The following is a 19,948-nucleotide window of genomic DNA, read 5'->3' on the forward strand; positions in this document are numbered from 1 at the left end:
AAGATAAGATACAGTCTACTATCTATTACTTTGTATTATATAAGATAAGATACAGTCTACTATCTATTACTTTCTCCCTACAACCGACTATAACGAGTTACTGTAATATTAAAGAAACTTGATAGTATTTTTCCCCACTTATTCCTACAAAATGTATCACAGCATGGGGCGGGTTGCTTAACTCAGCCATGAAAACGAATCACTTAGCAGAGCTTCAGTCTCTCTTTTACATGCACGACTAGATTAACACGTCGATTTGCATATTATGTGATTATCTTTGAAGAAACACCTTTTATGTATAATATACGAAGATCATGGCAATGTCTTCGATTCCAAAGATTGAAAAGAAAACATTGAATTGATAGATAAGTCGCCCAAACGGCCAGCACACCTATATGTAGAGATATTGCGTATATAGAATGGCTGCTTGGTCGTATGCGCGCTGGGCTGTCGTTCGGTTGTCTCGATAGTCCCATGTTAATGCCTTTCCCGCTGCCAACCTCCGTCGTCCTGCGGGAGGCTTGGACTAGGAAGTAGATTTCTGAAGGAGCATCCGACATATGTAAAACAATTTTATAAACATAGGCACATTAGGCATGGTACCTGTATATATTCATCACATTCAACTGACTATTTAGTTAATGCAACATACATTCGCTCTAAAGCTTAAAGAACTAATAATCTAAAAAATAAAAAAAAAATCTGTCAATTTAAAACACCCATAATGTAAAGGGCAGTAACGTGCTAGAAACAACATTTAACATCTATGCTAGTCCAGCAGTCAAAACCAGAAACCTTTTCAGTTTCTCATTACGCGAAAGTCAATAACAGATCTTAGTCTGGTCCAGACTCCGGTGTCTTAGGAGATTTCAATATAAGAAGGACAATGGGAATCAAGAAATGTTTGAAACTGTTCTATGAATAGATCTAGAAACAATATCTGGTTAACGTCCACTTAAATGTATGGACAAAAAGTTGTTTTGGGTTTAAAATTGTATGGGAATATTAAGAAGCAAAAAGTAGGACCTAATGTAACTTTAATAACCAAACACTTATTACCCTGATACCTGATACAGAAAGTACCATAGAGCTTTTTACTTTAGTAGTTCTTCTATATGAGACGAGCAGAGAATGAATGGCTTTTAAAATGGTTATTGGGTAAACGATAATTAAAAGTGAACTAGATTATTCATCCATTCATCCTTCATACAATCCCTTTATCTATCCATCTATCCGCCCCTTCATTCATCCATCCTTCAATTCATTCCATCTATCTATCCATCTACCCACTCATTCATCCATCAATCCTTCAATTCATTCCATCTATTAACCTATCCATCTACCCACCCATTCATTTATCAATCCTTCAATTCATTCCATCTATCTATCCATCTAACCACCCATTCATTCATCCATCCTTCAATTCATTCCATCTATCTATCCATCTACCCACCCATTAATTCATCCATCCTTCAATTCATTCCATCTATCTATCCATCTACTCACCCATTCATCCATTCTAATTACAACAGACACACATTACCTTAAACTCCAAAGAGACCCTGGTGCTATCCATAAACCGCCTGCCATCTGAGTACAGCTGATAAGCGACATACTCGTATCCACGAAACGTTACAGTAGTCGAGGCTGCAACATAACACATACAACATACAAACAAATGTAACAATGTCATTGCCTTAGTTAAACTTAGCACGAGACATACATATTTCCCATTGTATCCCACAAGTCAAGAGGTTCATGTGGGTGGTGGTGCTGGTGTTGTCATTTCAATTTCAAAATACATTACTCTCTCTTGACCAATGTTTATTTACAAATGGAGAATGAGCGTTGAAGTCCAATAATTTCGCAACAAATGGATCTATCCACACTGTGTTTGCTACAAAGATCCGTGTATAATGTTTTGTTTTACACAGCAACCTACAATCGTAATACTATAGTTGTCTGTGATCCCCAAAACTGAACAGTACTAAATGTTTATAAATATTTTAAAAAATAGTTTCTTTTTATTCTTTCTATTTTTTTAATTCGTTTTTGTAGATATATAATTTTATCGTGTAGTGTAATGACTTAAGGCCACAAAGAAAGATAAAAAGACCAATAAATCAATGTAAGGGCAACTATTATCGTCTGGAAACACTTCCCCGATCTCTCACTGAGATTAAAATCATCTCTGTAAATATTATTAGTTAAATGTCAAGGTCAACCTCGAATGTCTCGAGAGAGAACAAGAATTATTCAGAAGCAGAAAGGCAAATCAATGAAGAGAGTTATTACAAAAGGTTGTGTTATAATGTGTTATCAATAACTACCAAGATGAATACGTGCTTTTTCTTATGGAACTTATCAGATTTAGTGTCTAATTATGTTCATTGTAGCTTTTCCTAAAGAAAAACAAATTAAGAGCATCATGATCATTTTACTTTTTTTTGTGTGCTTGGAAGCCAAAAAGAAATAGAACAGAATTTGCATGAACAAAAATGTAGGCCTTTATTTTGCGCAAAGTCGTTTTTAAGTTGTTAAAACCTAACTTTGTCTAGAGAAAATCACGTAGATCTAGATCAGAAGCCACCATTCTTCAGTTATGAAGTGAAAGCGGCGATGCCGTGTTATCAAAGCTGCCCTCCTCCAAGACAACCCCACGCACTGGGCACTCTAGTCAATATTTTGATTGCCTGTGTCGACCAGACCGACCCTTACTCCTTCAATCTATTCCCTGCCAGCCTATCAGGCTTATGACAGCCATTCGCCACAGCAGAGAAATGAGTTGCTGGTTTTGACTTATTCCCCCAGCAGAGCCTCGAGAGATGTCGAGTACTAGATGCTGGGCACAGGTCAGTTTAACCTTGTCATTCTCCAGGGCCAGTTGAAGTGGAATTAGATTGTGTCATGTCATTCACCAGTAGTAAAATATCAGAAGATATACCTATGTAGTTCTATAAATACCGGGTGGAAGAGGGTCGTTTTGAGTTTGATCGTAACTCCCTGATGGTGGGGAAGTAGAATCAGTTTGATAGTAACAACATAATTGCGAAGGGTGGGCGTTTGATGATGTTGAAAAAGGGGGGGGGTAGGTGGATAGTAACAACATGATGTGTTGTTTTTTTTCAGGGAGGTGTGCTAAATAGAAAAGTAATTTAAAAAAAAAAATAAAGTGTAGTTGTATCAATTAGTTTGGATAGGTCATGTGATTAAATTTGTAATAGGACTAGACTAACAATAACAAATCTGTGCGATTAATAATATTTTTTACCAATTGTTTTTGTTTAGCGCAATTTCATGATTTTAGCTTTCTCAATACGCCATGATCCTATCACTTATCTGGACCAGTGGGAAAATGGAGTGCTAACTACTCTGCTAGTGAAGTACTTGTGACCAGAGAAGATTGTTTAGTTATATATTGTTTGTTGCAATTTAGAGCGGCGACCTATAAAGGGGACTAATTCCGCTTATACCACCACTTCTATCAAGTACAATTTCTTTCCCTTGTTCGGAGAAATAACGTGTACAAACATTTGTCCAGACAGACAGACAGAGTAGGCTGATATAAGCTTTGTAAAAAATCAGCCTAGTGTTTATGAGGATAATCTAATAATAACATCATGATTGTTGTGGAGGGTGTGTGTGTCATTTGGTTAGTAACAATATTATATTTATGGAGGTCAGTGAGTACTGTACTGATCGTTATGATGGTCAGTTACAAAGCACCAACATGAACATTATGGAGGTTTGTTTGGGCAGCTGGTCAGTGAAGACGAATGACACAAATGTACTGGTCTCAGCGTCTCGAATGATGATGTATGGAACTGTGTGAGTCATTCTTTGGATTTGATTTATACAGGGATTAGAATGGAAGATTGTCAAGAGTAAAGGGAACACATGGGTCACAGAGAATGGGAATGAATGAAAGAGAGAATGCTGAAGAAAAGAGAGAAATAAATACATTAATATAAATCTATAGAAAACTATATAAGGAATACAAATTGCAGTATAACTGAACTTGTTCTGAAGAGGTAACTTGTGGACGACTTGTGCCCTGAATAGTACTTCAATCTTAAACTGAACTTATTATTAAAACTTCACAACAAACAACACGAAATGAGTTCAATAAATCTCAAATCAATGTGTAGTTACTGCAAAGAAGGGTATCCGTTTTTAACATCGCGGTCATTAGGAAAAAAAACCCATGAAGTCCCAAAATCGCCTAATACTAACTTAGTATATCTAATATAGCATGCCCATATTTGACATCTACGACGTTATAATAACAACTGCTTTCTAAATTATTTCGATATTATATTTTTCAATTTTTTAAATCTACATCAAGTTGACTTGAATAGAGGTATTGTAAAAATAAACAAATCTACGAGGTAAATATTTTTAACCATTTCTTTATTTTTATCATCAAATCATGGAACTGATCAAAGATCACTTTAGGAACTATGTGAATTCTGAAGTGTTTCATACCTAATCAAAGATTGAATTTGGGATGAATAAAAACCTAGAACATAGAGGTCACTTGATGGAGGTAATATGAGATTCAGTTCAGGGGCATACACTGATTATTCGTTAGACCACAGACAAGACAAAGGTACATTCATTGTCTACTTCATTACACAAGAGTACACAACTTATATTGACCCTACAGTAAAAACTGAGGTTGGTTCTACATAACCTTAGCTATAATCGAATGGGTGAAGAATGTCACATTTGGCACCTTAATCATTTCTTGACAACTTAACTTTAGATTCTGGCACACAAAAGTTATTATAGCGTTCTAATTCTCGGGTGAATCTTGGTAAAGACTGGAAGTTTGAGTTTCGGGATTTTTAGGAGTCCACTCAACTCTAATGGATACCTGACATTAAGACTAAGACTGCTATATTGGTACTTATTGGAAAGTAAAGTCGTTGTGCTAGCCACATGACAATCTCTTAAACCGTCGGCTTTAGAAACAGATGATCTTTAGGCCTACATCATCTGCCCATTAGATTGCAATGGCTATTTTACTTTAAAAAAAAAATTCTTGTAAATAATTACGTAAGGATAGATAACGAGTCAACGAGAGCATTCCTGAGTTAAAATTGAACATAAAATGAATAATATTCAAAGAAAAATAAAAAGACTATGCGCCCTTGCAGTAGAATGTTAAAATCTCTCAAGTAGAGTTACAGCTTACTGTTATCAGTGTATGAAACATTCTATGCTCAGATTCGATTCCCTGACCTTGACCTTCACCAAGAAATTCATAGTTGTGTGGATTCATTACGATAGTCTATGGAGATCTGCATGCATCTGTCCGAGCCAATGACCAAGGCGACCAGACAATGGCTAGTGTCACAATGTAATTTTAGCCAAAGTATAAGGAATACAAAATTAAATTATCCCCTGACTCCGCAGAACGGGAGATACACAACGTTCAAAGACAAATCTTCGGACGCTCAGAAAGCATTCATTATTTAAGGAACCTAATGAAATCAACAATGTAATTCCTAAATTGAGGTTTTGCATTGAAGGTAGAAGAGTTATCCTTATTATACAACTGAAACCATTCAGGAATACAAACAACGTAAATAATCTGAACGAACAGAAATGAATTCGAGACATATCTGATTGCGAAAAGTATGAAACTGTGGTGAAATAATCGCTCTAGTTAACAACAGCTCAATAACTGGCTTATTAGTAATACAGTAGTAGCTTATTAGTGGTATAGTACCACTTTCTAATTAGCTAAAGTAGGACATGAGTCAAGTACTGGTGGTGTGTTTCTCTTATTTTATCACCACAAACCTAGATCTAAAGTTTACTTATAAGTTTAAATGCCAAGATTGACCACGGGAATATGCCACAAAGTCATAAATAAATAATCGTTGTGTCCAAATAAATTCTACTGCTTAGACTAGCAGTAAATAAAAGTGCGCCAATTGCCAGTTAATAATATCTTATATGCATATTTTTATTCGAGTAATAGCGAAAAGTATGTTTCTCGAGAGAACATTAATTTAGATCTAGAGTATATTTTTTCTCACTTTTTACTGTTAAAATTAAACGTTATGTCATTGTCAGTCCTTAAACTGTTTCCCATGCATTACATTACAGTTAAAAACAAGTACTAAAAAATTCCAGCATGGTTTAAACAAGCGCTAAGAATAGAAATAGGTTCTAGATCTAAAAAGTTATCAGATAAAAGATTGAACAAACAAAAGATGGCTGCAGGCAGCAGTCAGAGAAAGTAAAATGTATTTATTTTCAAATGACATTTTTGTTAATGTGACCTTCGAACTGAGTGCTTTGATTGAAAAGTAACAAGTTTTCCTGCACCCTCCCCCATGACACCATTGGGACAAAATGATTTTCTTCCTGACTAGGGAAGGGGAAGGGTTCGAGTTTGGGATTACAATTTTTAGCGGCCCCCGAAAGGGGGAAAGACGCTGTTAGTTTTGTGTGGCCTGTCTGTCCGTCTGTCCCGTTTAGATCTCGTAAACTAGAAAAGATGGTGAAAATCCACATCATAATATTTTAAACCATTCAAAGTTCTGATGCAACGGCGAAAGCGAAACATGTAATTTTTTTTTTTTTTTTGCCACATCCAGGGCAAGCATAACCATTGTCCGCAGGTGGTCGATTTAGATTTTCTTTTCGTCGTCTGTGTTTGTCATCGGCAGCAGATTTTCTTTTGGTCTCAAATGTGTATCCCGCGGCCCACAACAAAAAAGTTAGTCCTATGTACAATCTCTGACATTTCTTCGGCTTCTGAATACTTAATATACCCTGCCCTGTGTTATTTTTTTAACGTAACCCCTTCCTACACACACAAAAACACCCGCTTTCACACTTTTCGGCCTTTTTTTTTTAATTACAAAGACAACCCTTCACTTTTTTTAGCATCCTCCGATTGGTTGACCATTCATCATACACTTTTCAGCTTTTGAATCTATAAATAGCATCTATGAATAGTTTAAACACTTTTTTTCTTGTTTCCTTTAATCATGAGAAGAAGACTCTAGATCTATCTTTTAATTGCTGCTATTTTTTTTTATTTTGACGTCTGAAAGAAGGCGGAAATGACGTAAGGCATATTAAAAATAAGTAGACTTAGGGAAAAAGAAAAAAAAGATTGCTACGTAATTAGCGTGCTATTTCTATTTATGCATTATATATAGACTGCGGTCTTTTGGAGAAATACAGAAAATACAAGGTTACAAAGACAGTTTGTGTGAAACAAACTCAAAATCGGCCCCGAAGTGGACCACCCAGGCAGGTTAAAAGGCCGGTATCAATATTTTCAGAAAGAACATCAGAATGAAGTTCTATCAAAGACAAAAGACAGAGAAGAATGGAGAAAGAAGCGGTCTAAAGCATTGGTGAATGTGAAGTTAGATGTGAACCTGGTCTAACTGATGTCTTATATTGAATATCTAATTGATCTACTTGTTTTGTAAAGGGTCAATCGCTTATTCAAATCCTCAAGAAAAAAACATTTCGAAAAAAAAAATTCGTTTGGTTCTGTTTTCTGTGTCTAGTGTAAAACATGAATATGAAAAACCATTAATAAATTGTTGTTTTAAATTATGTCCAACTTATATGCATACTAAATAGATTTTTTTCTCTTTAAAAAAAAGTTAACATTTTTTTGTGTGTAAATGTAGTAGTTAGTATGACAGAACTTACATAACTTAGAAATACAAATGTGAAAAAAATTTTTGACCAAAAATCTAAAACCATTTGCATAAATGTGTTAAAAATATGGTACATTGTCATCTCCCCTACTAAAGAGCCTTCCGTGTTTGTTACTATTAATAGTGAATAGTTGTAATAGTGGTGTATTTTTATGAAAAAAAAACTGCTTGCATAAGTGATTTAAAAAATTAGATTTTTCGCTTTCAGAAAAGAAAAAAGTAGCCGTTGCATCAGAACTTTGAATGGTCTAAAATATTATGATGTTGGATTTTTACTATCTTTTCTAGTTTATGAGATCTAAACAGGACGGACGGACGGTCGGATGGACGGACGGACAGACATTCCACACAAAACTACTGTTTTCAGCCGGTTCTTAGCAAGCGGCTAGGATGTAAAAGAAACTGTGTACGAAATTTCATGCGACATTGTTTTTTAATAGATCTTTTGATCAATCAGTCAGTCAGTGGTAACTTAGAAATATATAATAGTTTGTATTGTATTGGTGATGTTTTTATAAAAATAATAAAAATAATAATTGTGAATCTTAAAAACAAAAGAGGTGAATGTCTTTGTAGATAACTACTTTACTAGCTGCATGTATTCTTTCACTTTCATTCAAAAGCTGTCACTCTGAAATCGATTTCAGTCGTCTGCAAAGTCTGTCAGATGGGGGAACTAACTGAAGTGACCTTGCCCCTGCAATGCCAGACGCAATCTCTGAATTCCGTTCACATTCCCTTCTACAGACCGACTGCACAGATCCTCGATAACAAAGTAATTTTGGAAATGGCGCATGGGTCTTTGCGTAGGGACAGTGTATTGAAGTAGACTCAACCCAGAATGCAGAAGTGAGATAAGGTCAACGCCTGACAGTGTCGTGGTGACATTTCGACAGGAAACTGGAGGATAATTAAATCGAATTACTTGTTTGCGCTGTTATTAAAACACGGGACAAAGTAATTCTCTGAATAGAATGTTACATTATTGTCGTCAATGAGATGTGTGAGAAGAAAATCAAATACTTTGTGTTCATTACATTTATTCATTTCACTATTTGTTGCGTCTTTCTCCATAAATTGTTGTTTACAAAGGTGATGTCATTATCATTAAATGAAAAATCCGAGTGCTACTTTTTTAATGAAAGTCTTAGATACTTAGCATTGCGACGCACCATAGATAACGGACTTTAAATGCTACATTTAATGACGTCACGGATAGTGGGCTTAGCTTGTCTACGTTAATATTATTCAGCGCTAATTAGGACTTCTAGGTGATAACATCGTATTATGGACATAGACTGTACTGTGGCCTTTACGTATTAAATTTTGATCAAGTTATTCAACGGTCTGGATTTAGTTCTTCGCTTGTTCTTGTGATAGTGTTAGTTCGTGATTGCAAATAATACACCCGTACAAAACACACAAACATCTTCTGAGTAATCGGTCGAAGCCAGACAGCTATTTAAGACAAAACAAGAGACACTAAATTGGCCTACTATTTAGACTCGCTGGGAGAAATGCATATATCTAAAATAAGATTATGTACTAAATTGGCCTACTATTTAGACTCGCCGGGAGAAATGCATATATCTAAAATAAGATTATGTACTAAATTGGCCTACTATATAGACTCGCTGGGAGAAATGCATAGATCTAAAATAAGATTATGTAGAGTAGTTTTCCCCAAAACATTTTCCTTAATGGAACACTTCGCACATTCTGAGTAGTTAGCGAAACGCTTTGCCTATTTTGTTTAAAGATATTACTTCACGTGGTGGCCTACTAGTTAATTATTCCAGTAGTTCGCGGAACAACTTTTCAGGCCTCGCGGAACACAGTTTGAGAATCACTGCTGTAGAGAAATCAAAATTTGAATAAATAAAAACACTACGTTACTCTGGTAGTTCGGAGCTGTTTAGATCAACCTCAAATCTTGTGTATCTGGAGATTTGAGAGAGCTAGATGAGAGATAACTAGCATTAGGCTACAGTCCGAGAATAGCAACGTTTTCACAAGATTCTTGTATTGGTAAGGAAGAGGTGACCGCTGGTCAGTCCATTACGGGATCAAAAGCAAGCAACCGACGTCACTGAAACCATTCTATTTTTAGAACTTAATTATCTATCGGTCGCCTAAAGTTCCTGCCAAAAACAAACACGATATCCTAGATCAAAGAATCCATCTCGCAGACCAAAACACATTTGCGTAGTAGAGAAAGCCGTGGTCAGATACCACTTCGAGATTCCCACAGCACCTACTTTGTTATTTAAACATATGAAAATCCATAACGACTCAACCTTGGAAGACTAAACGTCAAATACAGAGATCGATAACTCTTGTATAATAGGCAGTCAAGGTAATTGTTTTTTTTTTATGTCCTCGCTATAAGGGGGAACAAAGTGATATGCCGCGTGCTCTGTTGCATTACAATAATATCTGAAAACTCTTTGCTGGCATTGATTTCTAGAGGGATTGCTTATTTTTTAAACCATAGAATTGATTTTTTTTTTGTTTGCATTCTTTTCCCGGAAATTTTTTGAAACAAAGACTTCATTTGAATATAGCGATACAGTCATGATTATGTATAATCAAATGATTATAAACAATATTAAAAGACGTTGAGGTCAAAGAAAGACTGAGACAGAGAAAGAAATCCAATTCTTGTTCTTGTAATTGTATTTCAAATAAAGGTTGAAACTCCAGGGAGATGGTAATGCTCCATCACTTAGATCGGCAATCACTAATGACTTTTTGAGTAAACATGAGATCTAAGTACGGTTGTCCAGTTCCTACCAACCAATCACACCCCACTGTCCACAGTACTGAAAACTTGGAATAGCAGACATTTATCTCCTTCTGGCTAGTTTTTGATGAGACGTGTGCGCGATAACTGCGCATGTCTGGGTCAGCCTAACCCTCCACAGTGGATGGACTTGTTGATGCCCCAGCACATTATGAGCTAATGTCAAGGAAACGAATGCCAGTAAAGCCCAGCCCAGCATGGTCATGTCAGAGAGCTGTTATTCTTGAAGATAATGTTTGGACAACTGTTGCGATAATTTACATTTATTATAATTGTTTTATGAATACTGCGCTGGGCAAAGTCAACGTAGAGAGGTGAACTCAACCCCACTCGAGAGAGGCAGCGCTCTCTCTGAAGGCAGTTTCTCTTTCTACATGTCATCATATGAATGGGGGGTGAGGTGGGGGGGGGGGTAGAGAGAAAACGACCTTTGATACTCGATGGACGTGACAGAAATAAAAATGGACAGAGGAAAAATGATACCTGCACAGAGTGGAAAAAAACAGCCAAAGTTCTTTATTGTTCTATTCTTCCCATAGTAAAGGATTCAACTGTAAACGTGAATTGGTTTCTTTGTTGCGTGAAATACTGAACTTTTCCTTAGTCAACGGACTTATAGGCATTCGTTTTATTACTAATGGCCTCGAAGACATTCGCTTTATTATTACTGTAAAATAAAATAAAATTTAATCCAACCTAACAGTTCAACTTATGAATGAAATTTGATTTATTTATTACGAGAAACGCTTCACTCTTTCATATCCTCGGACTCCAACACATTGGCTCAAATATTAGAGTAAGAGATAAAACAAAGTTCCGAACATCAGCTCATTGTGTTTTTTATTTCTATTTTTTTTTCCGTTATTATGATAAGACATTTAAAATTGGGAATAATTTATTTTTCTAAAGAGCTTTTTTTAAACCACAATAGTGTCGAAAGTTCTTCAAACCAAATTTTTTAAAAATCTTTTGTTTTTAATCAGCTTAACTGCTAAGTTTTATAGTAACATACACTTACACCCAGCAACAATTTAGTTGTAATTTGGTCAATTTAACGTTTTAAAAGATTGTTCATGGTTCAATCAACTTTCAATGTTGCCAACTATATTTTTAATAAAGCTACAAAAGGAAGAGCTAATAAGATTAAGAGAACTTAAGGAAAAAAAACAACACTTCCTCTATTCTGTTCAGTTAGCTATTTATAGTTTTGCCCACCACGGATGAAAATCTCTAATACTGCTATTACAAATTCGTCTATTGCGTAAACTTTAAGGGTTAAAATAGCGACCCTCTAAATGTGAAAGACATACGGAAACAATTAATCTAGGTACTGTTCATTGTTTCTTTACCTTCAATATCGCAGAATGGTCCCTCAAAGTCTGTGCCGTAACAGTCACAGGTAATGTTGACATAGTTGTTAATACATTTGCCAAGGTTGCAGGACCTGGCACCTTCACATAGATCCAAACAGCCAATATCCACGGACCGGGTCACGTTGTAGTTGGGTGCCTTGGGGGTACCGTCTGGTAGATCATAATAGATGTCACTGATGCAACCGACAAAAGGAGGCGCCGTGCTTGGTGTCCGAGGTTTAGCATCTGTAAATGAATATTTTTTTCAAAGAACTTTTCGTAATAGTACTTTGTAGATAGAAGTACATAAATTTAGAATACTGTCAAGCTTAAATGTATATGCGGGATACAAGGTCAAGGCTAGTCGCAAGAATGTGACGTCGCATGATCAGATGATCATGAATGTGCGTGAGTTAGGTGAGGTCACAAAAAGTCGGGAAAAGAGAAAGGTGAAGGCTAAGATAGAATGGAAATGAAAGGGAGGTTCTAGAGATTTTTGTGGACGAGATTATTTAAGGAGGTAGTTTTTCCTCGTATTTAGTCAGAATGAGTTCAATGACGTTAGTTAAGGTACAAAGTTGGTTTTAGTTTTATTCTATCATCATTAATTATATAGTCTCGTGTATTTGAACTGTATTTACTGTATCTAGATTTATTATTTCAAGTAGATACTCAAGTCAAGGATATCTACACTGTGTCATTTTAGTGTATCTTAGTAATGTTTGACTTATATCATCGTCATAGGCGATCTGCAAGCCAGTTGATTTTGGAGAAGATACAACACAGAGAACAAATTGTTTGTAAGGTATGACGTAATAACTATCAGCTAGGACGTACAAGGTATCGGCTTTGTAAAGTGTTGTACTGTTATTGAAAGTGGATCATGCATTGCACATTTTAAGTAAGTGAACGTAATCCTTCACACACATCCACATTAGTTTGGGCTCGAGGTCCACGAAATGCAAATGAGCCAGGCCAGCCAGGTTATGTAACAAGCAAAATATACAAATAATATAGTAGCTTATTATAATAAAATAGCTTATCTGAGTCAAAGAACTCGACATTTACAAGCATCTATCGATATATTTCCTTTTTTCAATATCAAACAAAAGAATTAATTGCCAGTAATTAATTGACCAATTGTTGTTTTTTTTAGTTGATTCACGTTTTGTTAGGTGCAATAAATAATTGTGTCACCAGCGGACAAGGATTATGTTTGCCATGGATGTGGCAAGATATGTAGGTCACAGCTGAGGCTGAGTATCCACGAGAAAAACTGCATTCCTCATTAATTTTCGGACTCGAAGACAAGCCTTATTATTATTATTATTATAAAGTTTCAACTGGATACGACAATGAATGTGGTAGAAATAACTTGTTCAAAACTTTGTACAAGACAGAGTGAGTTTATAAAAGCTTTGTAAAAAATAACTACATATGAAGTGGAAGACAAAAAGAGATGGGGGGGAGGGGGGAGGGATACTTTGTCTTACAGAGAGGTGACAGATGGACTTCTCGAACCACTTTGTTTCAATACCATTTGAATTTCCTTTATCACGACATAAATGAGTTATCTCGTTAAGTCGACTAGTCTATATTAAGACATAAATGTGTTTACTCGTTAAGTCAACTAGTCTATCCGATTCGCAGGTATTGCTTAAAGGATGAAGAAGAATGGATCTACTGTTCTCAAAATTCCACGAAGTCATAATTTCATTTAGAATGAATTGTAATGACTTTTTCAGTCAACTCATAATTGTGTTATGTTATAATGCGGATGACTTGATTGTCATAAGAACAAGTCTCACCTCCGATGGAGACGACTGTAGTGAGCTGACTCCATTTCAAGACGCTGTGGGCGTTTCCCCAGGAATAGCCTCTAATTGACTCCCTTGATATTTCCCCATCTAGTGTCAATCTCATCTCGGCCTTGGCTGGGTCAATATACAAGTCCACAGAGTGCCACTGGTCATTGTTGAGAGCTAGGGAGAGAAGGAGAAACACAATTGCATTTGGTGTTTTGAAAAGTTAATTTCTGTAATGACTGGGGAAAAAAGAACTAGGCTACAGTGTCTAATAACAGGCGGTTAAAAGGATTCAGCTATAGTGAGTTAGTGGTAAAACATCAACAATTTCTCTCTCTCTCTTTCGCTCACTCTCTCTCTCTCTTTCGCTCACTCTTTCTCTCTTTCTCGCTCACTCTCTGTTTCCGTTTTATCTCACTCTTACACAGAAGCAAAACAAAAGTAGTCTTTAAAGGTTTGGGCCTTTTAAGGAGAATTTAATAAATTATAATGATTTGTATTGTTATTTTCAGTGTGTGTACAAACACACAGACACACACACATATTATATTATAGGCCTATATATAGAATTTCTCTCAGTAATTATTCTACTCATTCCGATAGTATTATTCGTTTTGCTCATTTGTATTTCACTTTCCTGTTATGATTAAACTTCAAAAACCTTTTTGTTTATTATCAGAAAATGTTATATTTGGTATTGAATTATAGGAGAATGCATGCTCTTTTTACACAACACAAATTAAAGTTAAAAATCTAAAAACTAATTTAGTTTAATGGAAATCAAATCAACGTTGGCATCGCCAATTAGGAGAGAAAGATATATTGCATTTCAACAGTGCATTAGGACCCGCTCTTGCAGGACGGCAGTAAATGACAGCGAGAAGGTTTTAGAACTAGGGACTATCGTGTGTATGTGTGTGTTAGGACATTGTGTGTTTTCCTTTTCGAAAGAAATTTATTTTTATATTTTTGATCTATATTAGTGATAATGAAATATCTTCATTATATCAAACAAAACCATCCAATATATAAACAAATTACCTGTGAGTAAGCTATATCTTTTATATTATAGTTCCTACACTAAAGCTAGTCAAATAACATACTACTGGAAACTCGTTTTTCTGTCTCAGAGATAAGTTTCCCGGACTTTTGACACTGATACCCAATTTACAGACTCCAAGCACGCATAGGTAGACTAATAGTCTTACACGCTTTGCGAGATTCCATTACATTGTCTTAATATAGTTTTGGCTGTCCGTACACGGAGAATTTACGACATATATACAGAACATCTACCAGAAAGAATGGCCATCATCTCAGAGAATCCACTGTATCATTGACATCAATCAATACTATCTACAGACAGAGAGCTGTATCACGTGGCTACAAGAACAACTCCTCGCCCCTGTGGCCATCAATACGATCTTCTCCTTAGACAGCTCATTTGTGAGGTCCGTAGTAAAAAAAAATGGGATAGGTTTTATGCCCTGGAATTAGTTGGATCAATACCAGACATCGTTCCGAGCCTGGGTGTCAGTACAACAGAACAAAGACGAAACTGTGCAATTATGTATCTTAAGGTTTCGAGTGTATATTTTATCTGACACCAGACGAGAAAGTGGTCAATAATGTTCTGAAAATATTTAACAATTAACACAAAGCGACACCTTTAAAATCTATGACAAGGGACATTTTTTTAAAGTTCATAGAGTATATGGTAGGCCACGAACTCTCACGTTGCCAGAACCAGAAAAATCCTATCAGAACAAGGGAAGGAAAACATAATTAGATATTCAGGTAGTGGGTTTGAAAGTCATCTTTTTAGGAAAAGGGGCGTAGGTAAATATAAAGAAGGAATGTACATAAGTGTATCTGTAGGACTTGACGTCTGCCAGTTTTTAAGAGGCATCTAATGAGATATCAAGAAATTTTATTTTTCATAATGTAAGTTATGCTAACAGTTGAGGGATAACTCATTTGATTGATAAAACAGAAATACGCTAATGCCAGAGCTAGGGTTGATGTAGCTATTGATAGTCGAGATTTATAATCCTTTAAAAAAAAGAGAGATTGGAAGAAACATCGAGCTGGTTGATGCTTAAACAGAATAAAATTTGGGAAGAACTCGGCTCATCAAGAACCTGGTAGCTCAGCTTTCTAAAACAAGCAGAATAAATAAATAGATCTCGTGTCTGGATATCAACCATCCAGTCCTTTCAGTTTATCTTGTTTATAACAGCAATGCTTTTACAATGTAAGAGTTACATTATAAATCTATTTGTTTTCATATTAATAGGCCAGCAGACATTGCAGGAGTAACAATGTTTATATCGTTAACAGCTTTCATTATTTTATCTTTAATTTATTTTGTAGTACATTACTTAGCTAAGCAATATAGAACTCTATTCCAAAGATCTGACTTTAATATTCATGACTGAGGGACTAAATGTTGACATCGTATTGTATTATCATCAGGCACAGTCATGCGCAGTCATGTGGTATGGGGTTAGGGAATGCTACAACCAATCATTAACTGATTGCAGTCATCGTATCACTGTTTGCTTGTAGCGTGAGCGGAGCCTTCATTTCATTTGACATTCATTTGTACTTTTCATTTATACTCCCATTTTGTGTGCATGTGTTTATACTCCCATTTTGTGTGCATGTGTTTATACTCCCATTTTGTGTGCATGTGTTTATACTCCCATTTTGTGTGCATGTGTTTATACTCCCATTTTGTGTGCATGTGTTTATACTCCCATTTTGCGTGCATGTGTTTATACTCCCATTTTGTGTGCATGTGTTTATACTCCCATTTTGTGTGCATGTGTTTATACTGCCATTTTGCGTGTATGTGTTTATACTCCCATTTTGTGTGCATGTGTTTATACTCTCATTTTGTGTGCATGTGTTTATACTCCCATTTTGTGTGCATGTGTTTATACTCCCATTTTGTGTGCATGTGTTTATACTCCCATTTTGTGTTCATGTGTTTTAGTTTTAGCATCTCGCGGCCTGCAAGCAGTGTCTAAGACAGAAGAAGAATATTGTAATCAAAGTTGAATTATGGCTTAATAAATGAATATTCGGTCGATAATTTAACGATTTGATCGTGACTCTATTCTGGAGTGTCTTAAGCCTTTAATAGTTTTTGACAAGCAAGTCGAGCACCTGGTCTGCTCAGCCACCCAGGCTGTAAAACTCAGCCACCCAGGCTGTAAAACTCAGCCACCCAGGCTGTAAAACTCAGCCACCCAGGCTGTAAAACTCAGCCACCCAGGCTGTAAAACTCAGCCACCCAGGCTGTAAAACTCAGCCACCCAGGCTGTAAAACTCAGCCACCCAGGCTGTAAAACTCAGCCACCCAGGCTGTAAAACTCAGCCACCCAGGCTGTAAAACTCAGCCACCCAGGCTGTAAAACTCAGCCACCCAGGCTGTAAAACTCAGCCACCCAGGCTGTAAAACTCAGCCACCCAGGCTGTAAAACTCAGCCACCCAGGCTGTAAAACTCAGCCACCCAGGCTGTAAAACTCAGCCACCCAGGCTGTAAAACTCAGCCACCCAGGCTGTAAAACTCAGCCACCCAGGCTGTAAAACTCAGCCACCCAGGCTGTAAAACTCAGCCACCCAGGCTGTAAAACTCAGCCACCCAGGCTGTAAAACTCAGCCACCCAGGCTGTAAAACTCAGCCACCCAGGCTGTAAAACTCAGCCACCCAGGCTGTAAAACTCAGCCACCCAGGCTGTAAAACTCAGCCACCCAGGCTGTAAAACTCAGCCACCCAGGCTGTAAAACTCAGCCACCCAGGCTGTAAAACTCAGCCACCCAGGCTGTAAAACTCAGCCACCCAGGCTGTAAAACTCAGCCACCCAGGCTGTAAAACTCAGCCACCCAGGCTGTAAAACTCAGCCACCCAGGCTGTAAAACTCAGCCACCCAGGCTGTAAAACTCAGCCACCCAGGCTGTAAAACTCAGCCACCCAGGCTGTAAAACTCAGCCACCCAGGCTGTAAAACTCAGCCACCCAGGCTGTAAAACTCAGCCACCCAGGCTGTAAAACTCAGCCACCCAGGCTGTAAAACTCAGCCACCCAGGCTGTAAAACTCAGCCACCCAGGCTGTAAAACTCAGCCACCCAGGCTGTAAAACTCAGCCACCCAGGCTGTAAAACTCAGCCACCCAGGCTGTAAAACTCAGCCACCCAGGCTGTAAAACTCAGCCACCCAGGCTGTAAAACTCAGCCACCCAGGCTGTAAAACTCAGCCACCCAGGCTGTAAAACTCAGCCACCCAGGCTGTAAAACTCAGCCACCCAGGCTGTAAAACTCAGCCACCCAGGCTGTAAAACTCAGCCACCCAGGCTGTAAAACTCAGCCACCCAGGCTGTAAAACTCAGCCACCCAGGCTGTAAAACTCAGCCACCCAGGCTGTAAAACTCAGCCACCCAGGCTGTAAAACTCAGCCACCCAGGCTGTAAAACTCAGCCACCCAGGCTGTAAAACTCAGCCACCCAGGCTGTAAAACTCAGCCACCCAGGCTGTAAAACTCAGCCACCCAGGCTGTAAAACTCAGCCACCCAGGCTGTAAAACTCAGCCACCCAGGCTGTAAAACTCAGCCACCCAGGCTGTAAAACTCAGCCACCCAGGCTGTAAAACTCAGCCACCCAGGCTGTAAAACTCAGCCACCCAGGCTGTAAAACTCAGCCACCCAGGCTGTAAAACTCAGCCACCCAGGCTGTAAAACTCAGCCACCCAGGCTGTAAAACTCAGCCACCCAGGCTGTAAAACTCAGCCACCCAGGCTGTAAAACTCAGCCACCCAGGCTGTAAAACTCAGCCACCCAGGCTGTAAAACTCAGCCACCCAGGCTGTAAAACTCAGCCACCCAGGCTGTAAAACTCAGCCACCCAGGCTGTAAAACTCAGCCACCCAGGCTGTAAAACTCAGCCACCCAGGCTGTAAAACTCAGCCACCCAGGCTGTAAAACTCAGCCACCCAGGCTGTAAAACTCAGCCACCCAGGCTGTAAAACTCAGCCACCCAGGCTGTAAAACTCAGCCACCCAGGCTGTAAAACTCAGCCACCCAGGCTGTAAAACTCAGCCACCCAGGCTGTAAAACTCAGCCACCCAGGCTGTAAAACTCAGCCACCCAGGCTGTAAAACTCAGCCACCCAGGCTGTAAAACTCAGCCACCCAGGCTGTAAAACTCAGCCACCCAGGCTGTAAAACTCAGCCACCCAGGCTGTAAAACTCAGCCACCCAGGCTGTAAAACTCAGCCACCCAGGCTGTAAAACTCAGCCACCCAGGCTGTAAAACTCAGCCACCCAGGCTGTAAAACTCAGCCACCCAGGCTGTAAAACTCAGCCACCCAGGCTGTAAAACTCAGCCACCCAGGCTGTAAAACTCAGCCACCCAGGCTGTAAAACTCAGCCACCCAGGCTGTAAAACTCAGCCACCCAGGCTGTAAAACTCAGCCACCCAGGCTGTAAAACTCAGCCACCCAGGCTGTAAAACTCAGCCACCCAGGCTGTAAAACTCAGCCACCCAGGCTGTAAAACTCAGCCACCCAGGCTGTAAAACTCAGCCACCCAGGCTGTAAAACTCAGCCACCCAGGCTGTAAAACTCAGCCACCCAGGCTGTAAAACTCAGCCACCCAGGCTGTAAAACTCAGCCACCCAGGCTGTAAAACTCAGCCACCCAGGCTGTAAAACTCAGCCACCCAGGCTGTAAAACTCAGCCACCCAGGCTGTAAAACTCAGCCACCCAGGCTGTAAAACTCAGCCACCCAGGCTGTAAAACTCAGCCACCCAGGCTGTAAAACTCAGCCACCCAGGCTGTAAAACTCAGCCACCCAGGCTGTAAAACTCAGCCACCCAGGCTGTAAAACTCAGCCACCCAGGCTGTAAAACTCAGCCACCCAGGCTGTAAAACTCAGCCACCCAGGCTGTAAAACTCAGCCACCCAGGCTGTAAAACTCAGCCACCCAGGCTGTAAAACTCAGCCACCCAGGCTGTAAAACTCAGCCACCCAGGCTGTAAAACTCAGCCACCCAGGCTGTAAAACTCAGCCACCCAGGCTGTAAAACTCAGCCACCCAGGCTGTAAAACTCAGCCACCCAGGCTGTAAAACTCAGCCACCCAGGCTGTAAAACTCAGCCACCCAGGCTGTAAAACTCAGCCACCCAGGCTGTAAAACTCAGCCACCCAGGCTGTAAAACTCAGCCACCCAGGCTGTAAAACTCAGCCACCCAGGCTGTAAAACTCAGCCACCCAGGCTGTAAAACTCAGCCACC

General features: G+C 38.7%; 1 protein-coding gene across 7 annotated transcripts in view; it reads right to left on the bottom strand.

Annotated features, from left to right (window-relative positions):
* Positions 1-19,948, bottom strand: part of LOC106065004 (axotactin-like) — a 107,580-nt gene that overhangs the window by 36,754 nt on the left and 50,878 nt on the right. For all 7 annotated transcript variants that reach the window (XM_056029128.1, XM_056029126.1, XM_056029127.1 and 4 more), the window contains exons 4-6: positions 13,661-13,834; positions 11,850-12,098; positions 1,544-1,647 (exon numbers count right to left, since the gene is read on the bottom strand). In XM_056029128.1, the coding sequence (XP_055885103.1) occupies positions 1,544-1,647; positions 11,850-12,098; positions 13,661-13,834 (527 nt within the window). The remainder of the gene's footprint in view (positions 1-1,543; positions 1,648-11,849; positions 12,099-13,660; positions 13,835-19,948) is intronic.

This window comes from Biomphalaria glabrata, chromosome 5 (assembly GCF_947242115.1).
Source record: "Biomphalaria glabrata chromosome 5, xgBioGlab47.1, whole genome shotgun sequence".
Lineage (NCBI taxonomy): Eukaryota > Metazoa > Mollusca > Gastropoda > Planorbidae > Biomphalaria > Biomphalaria glabrata.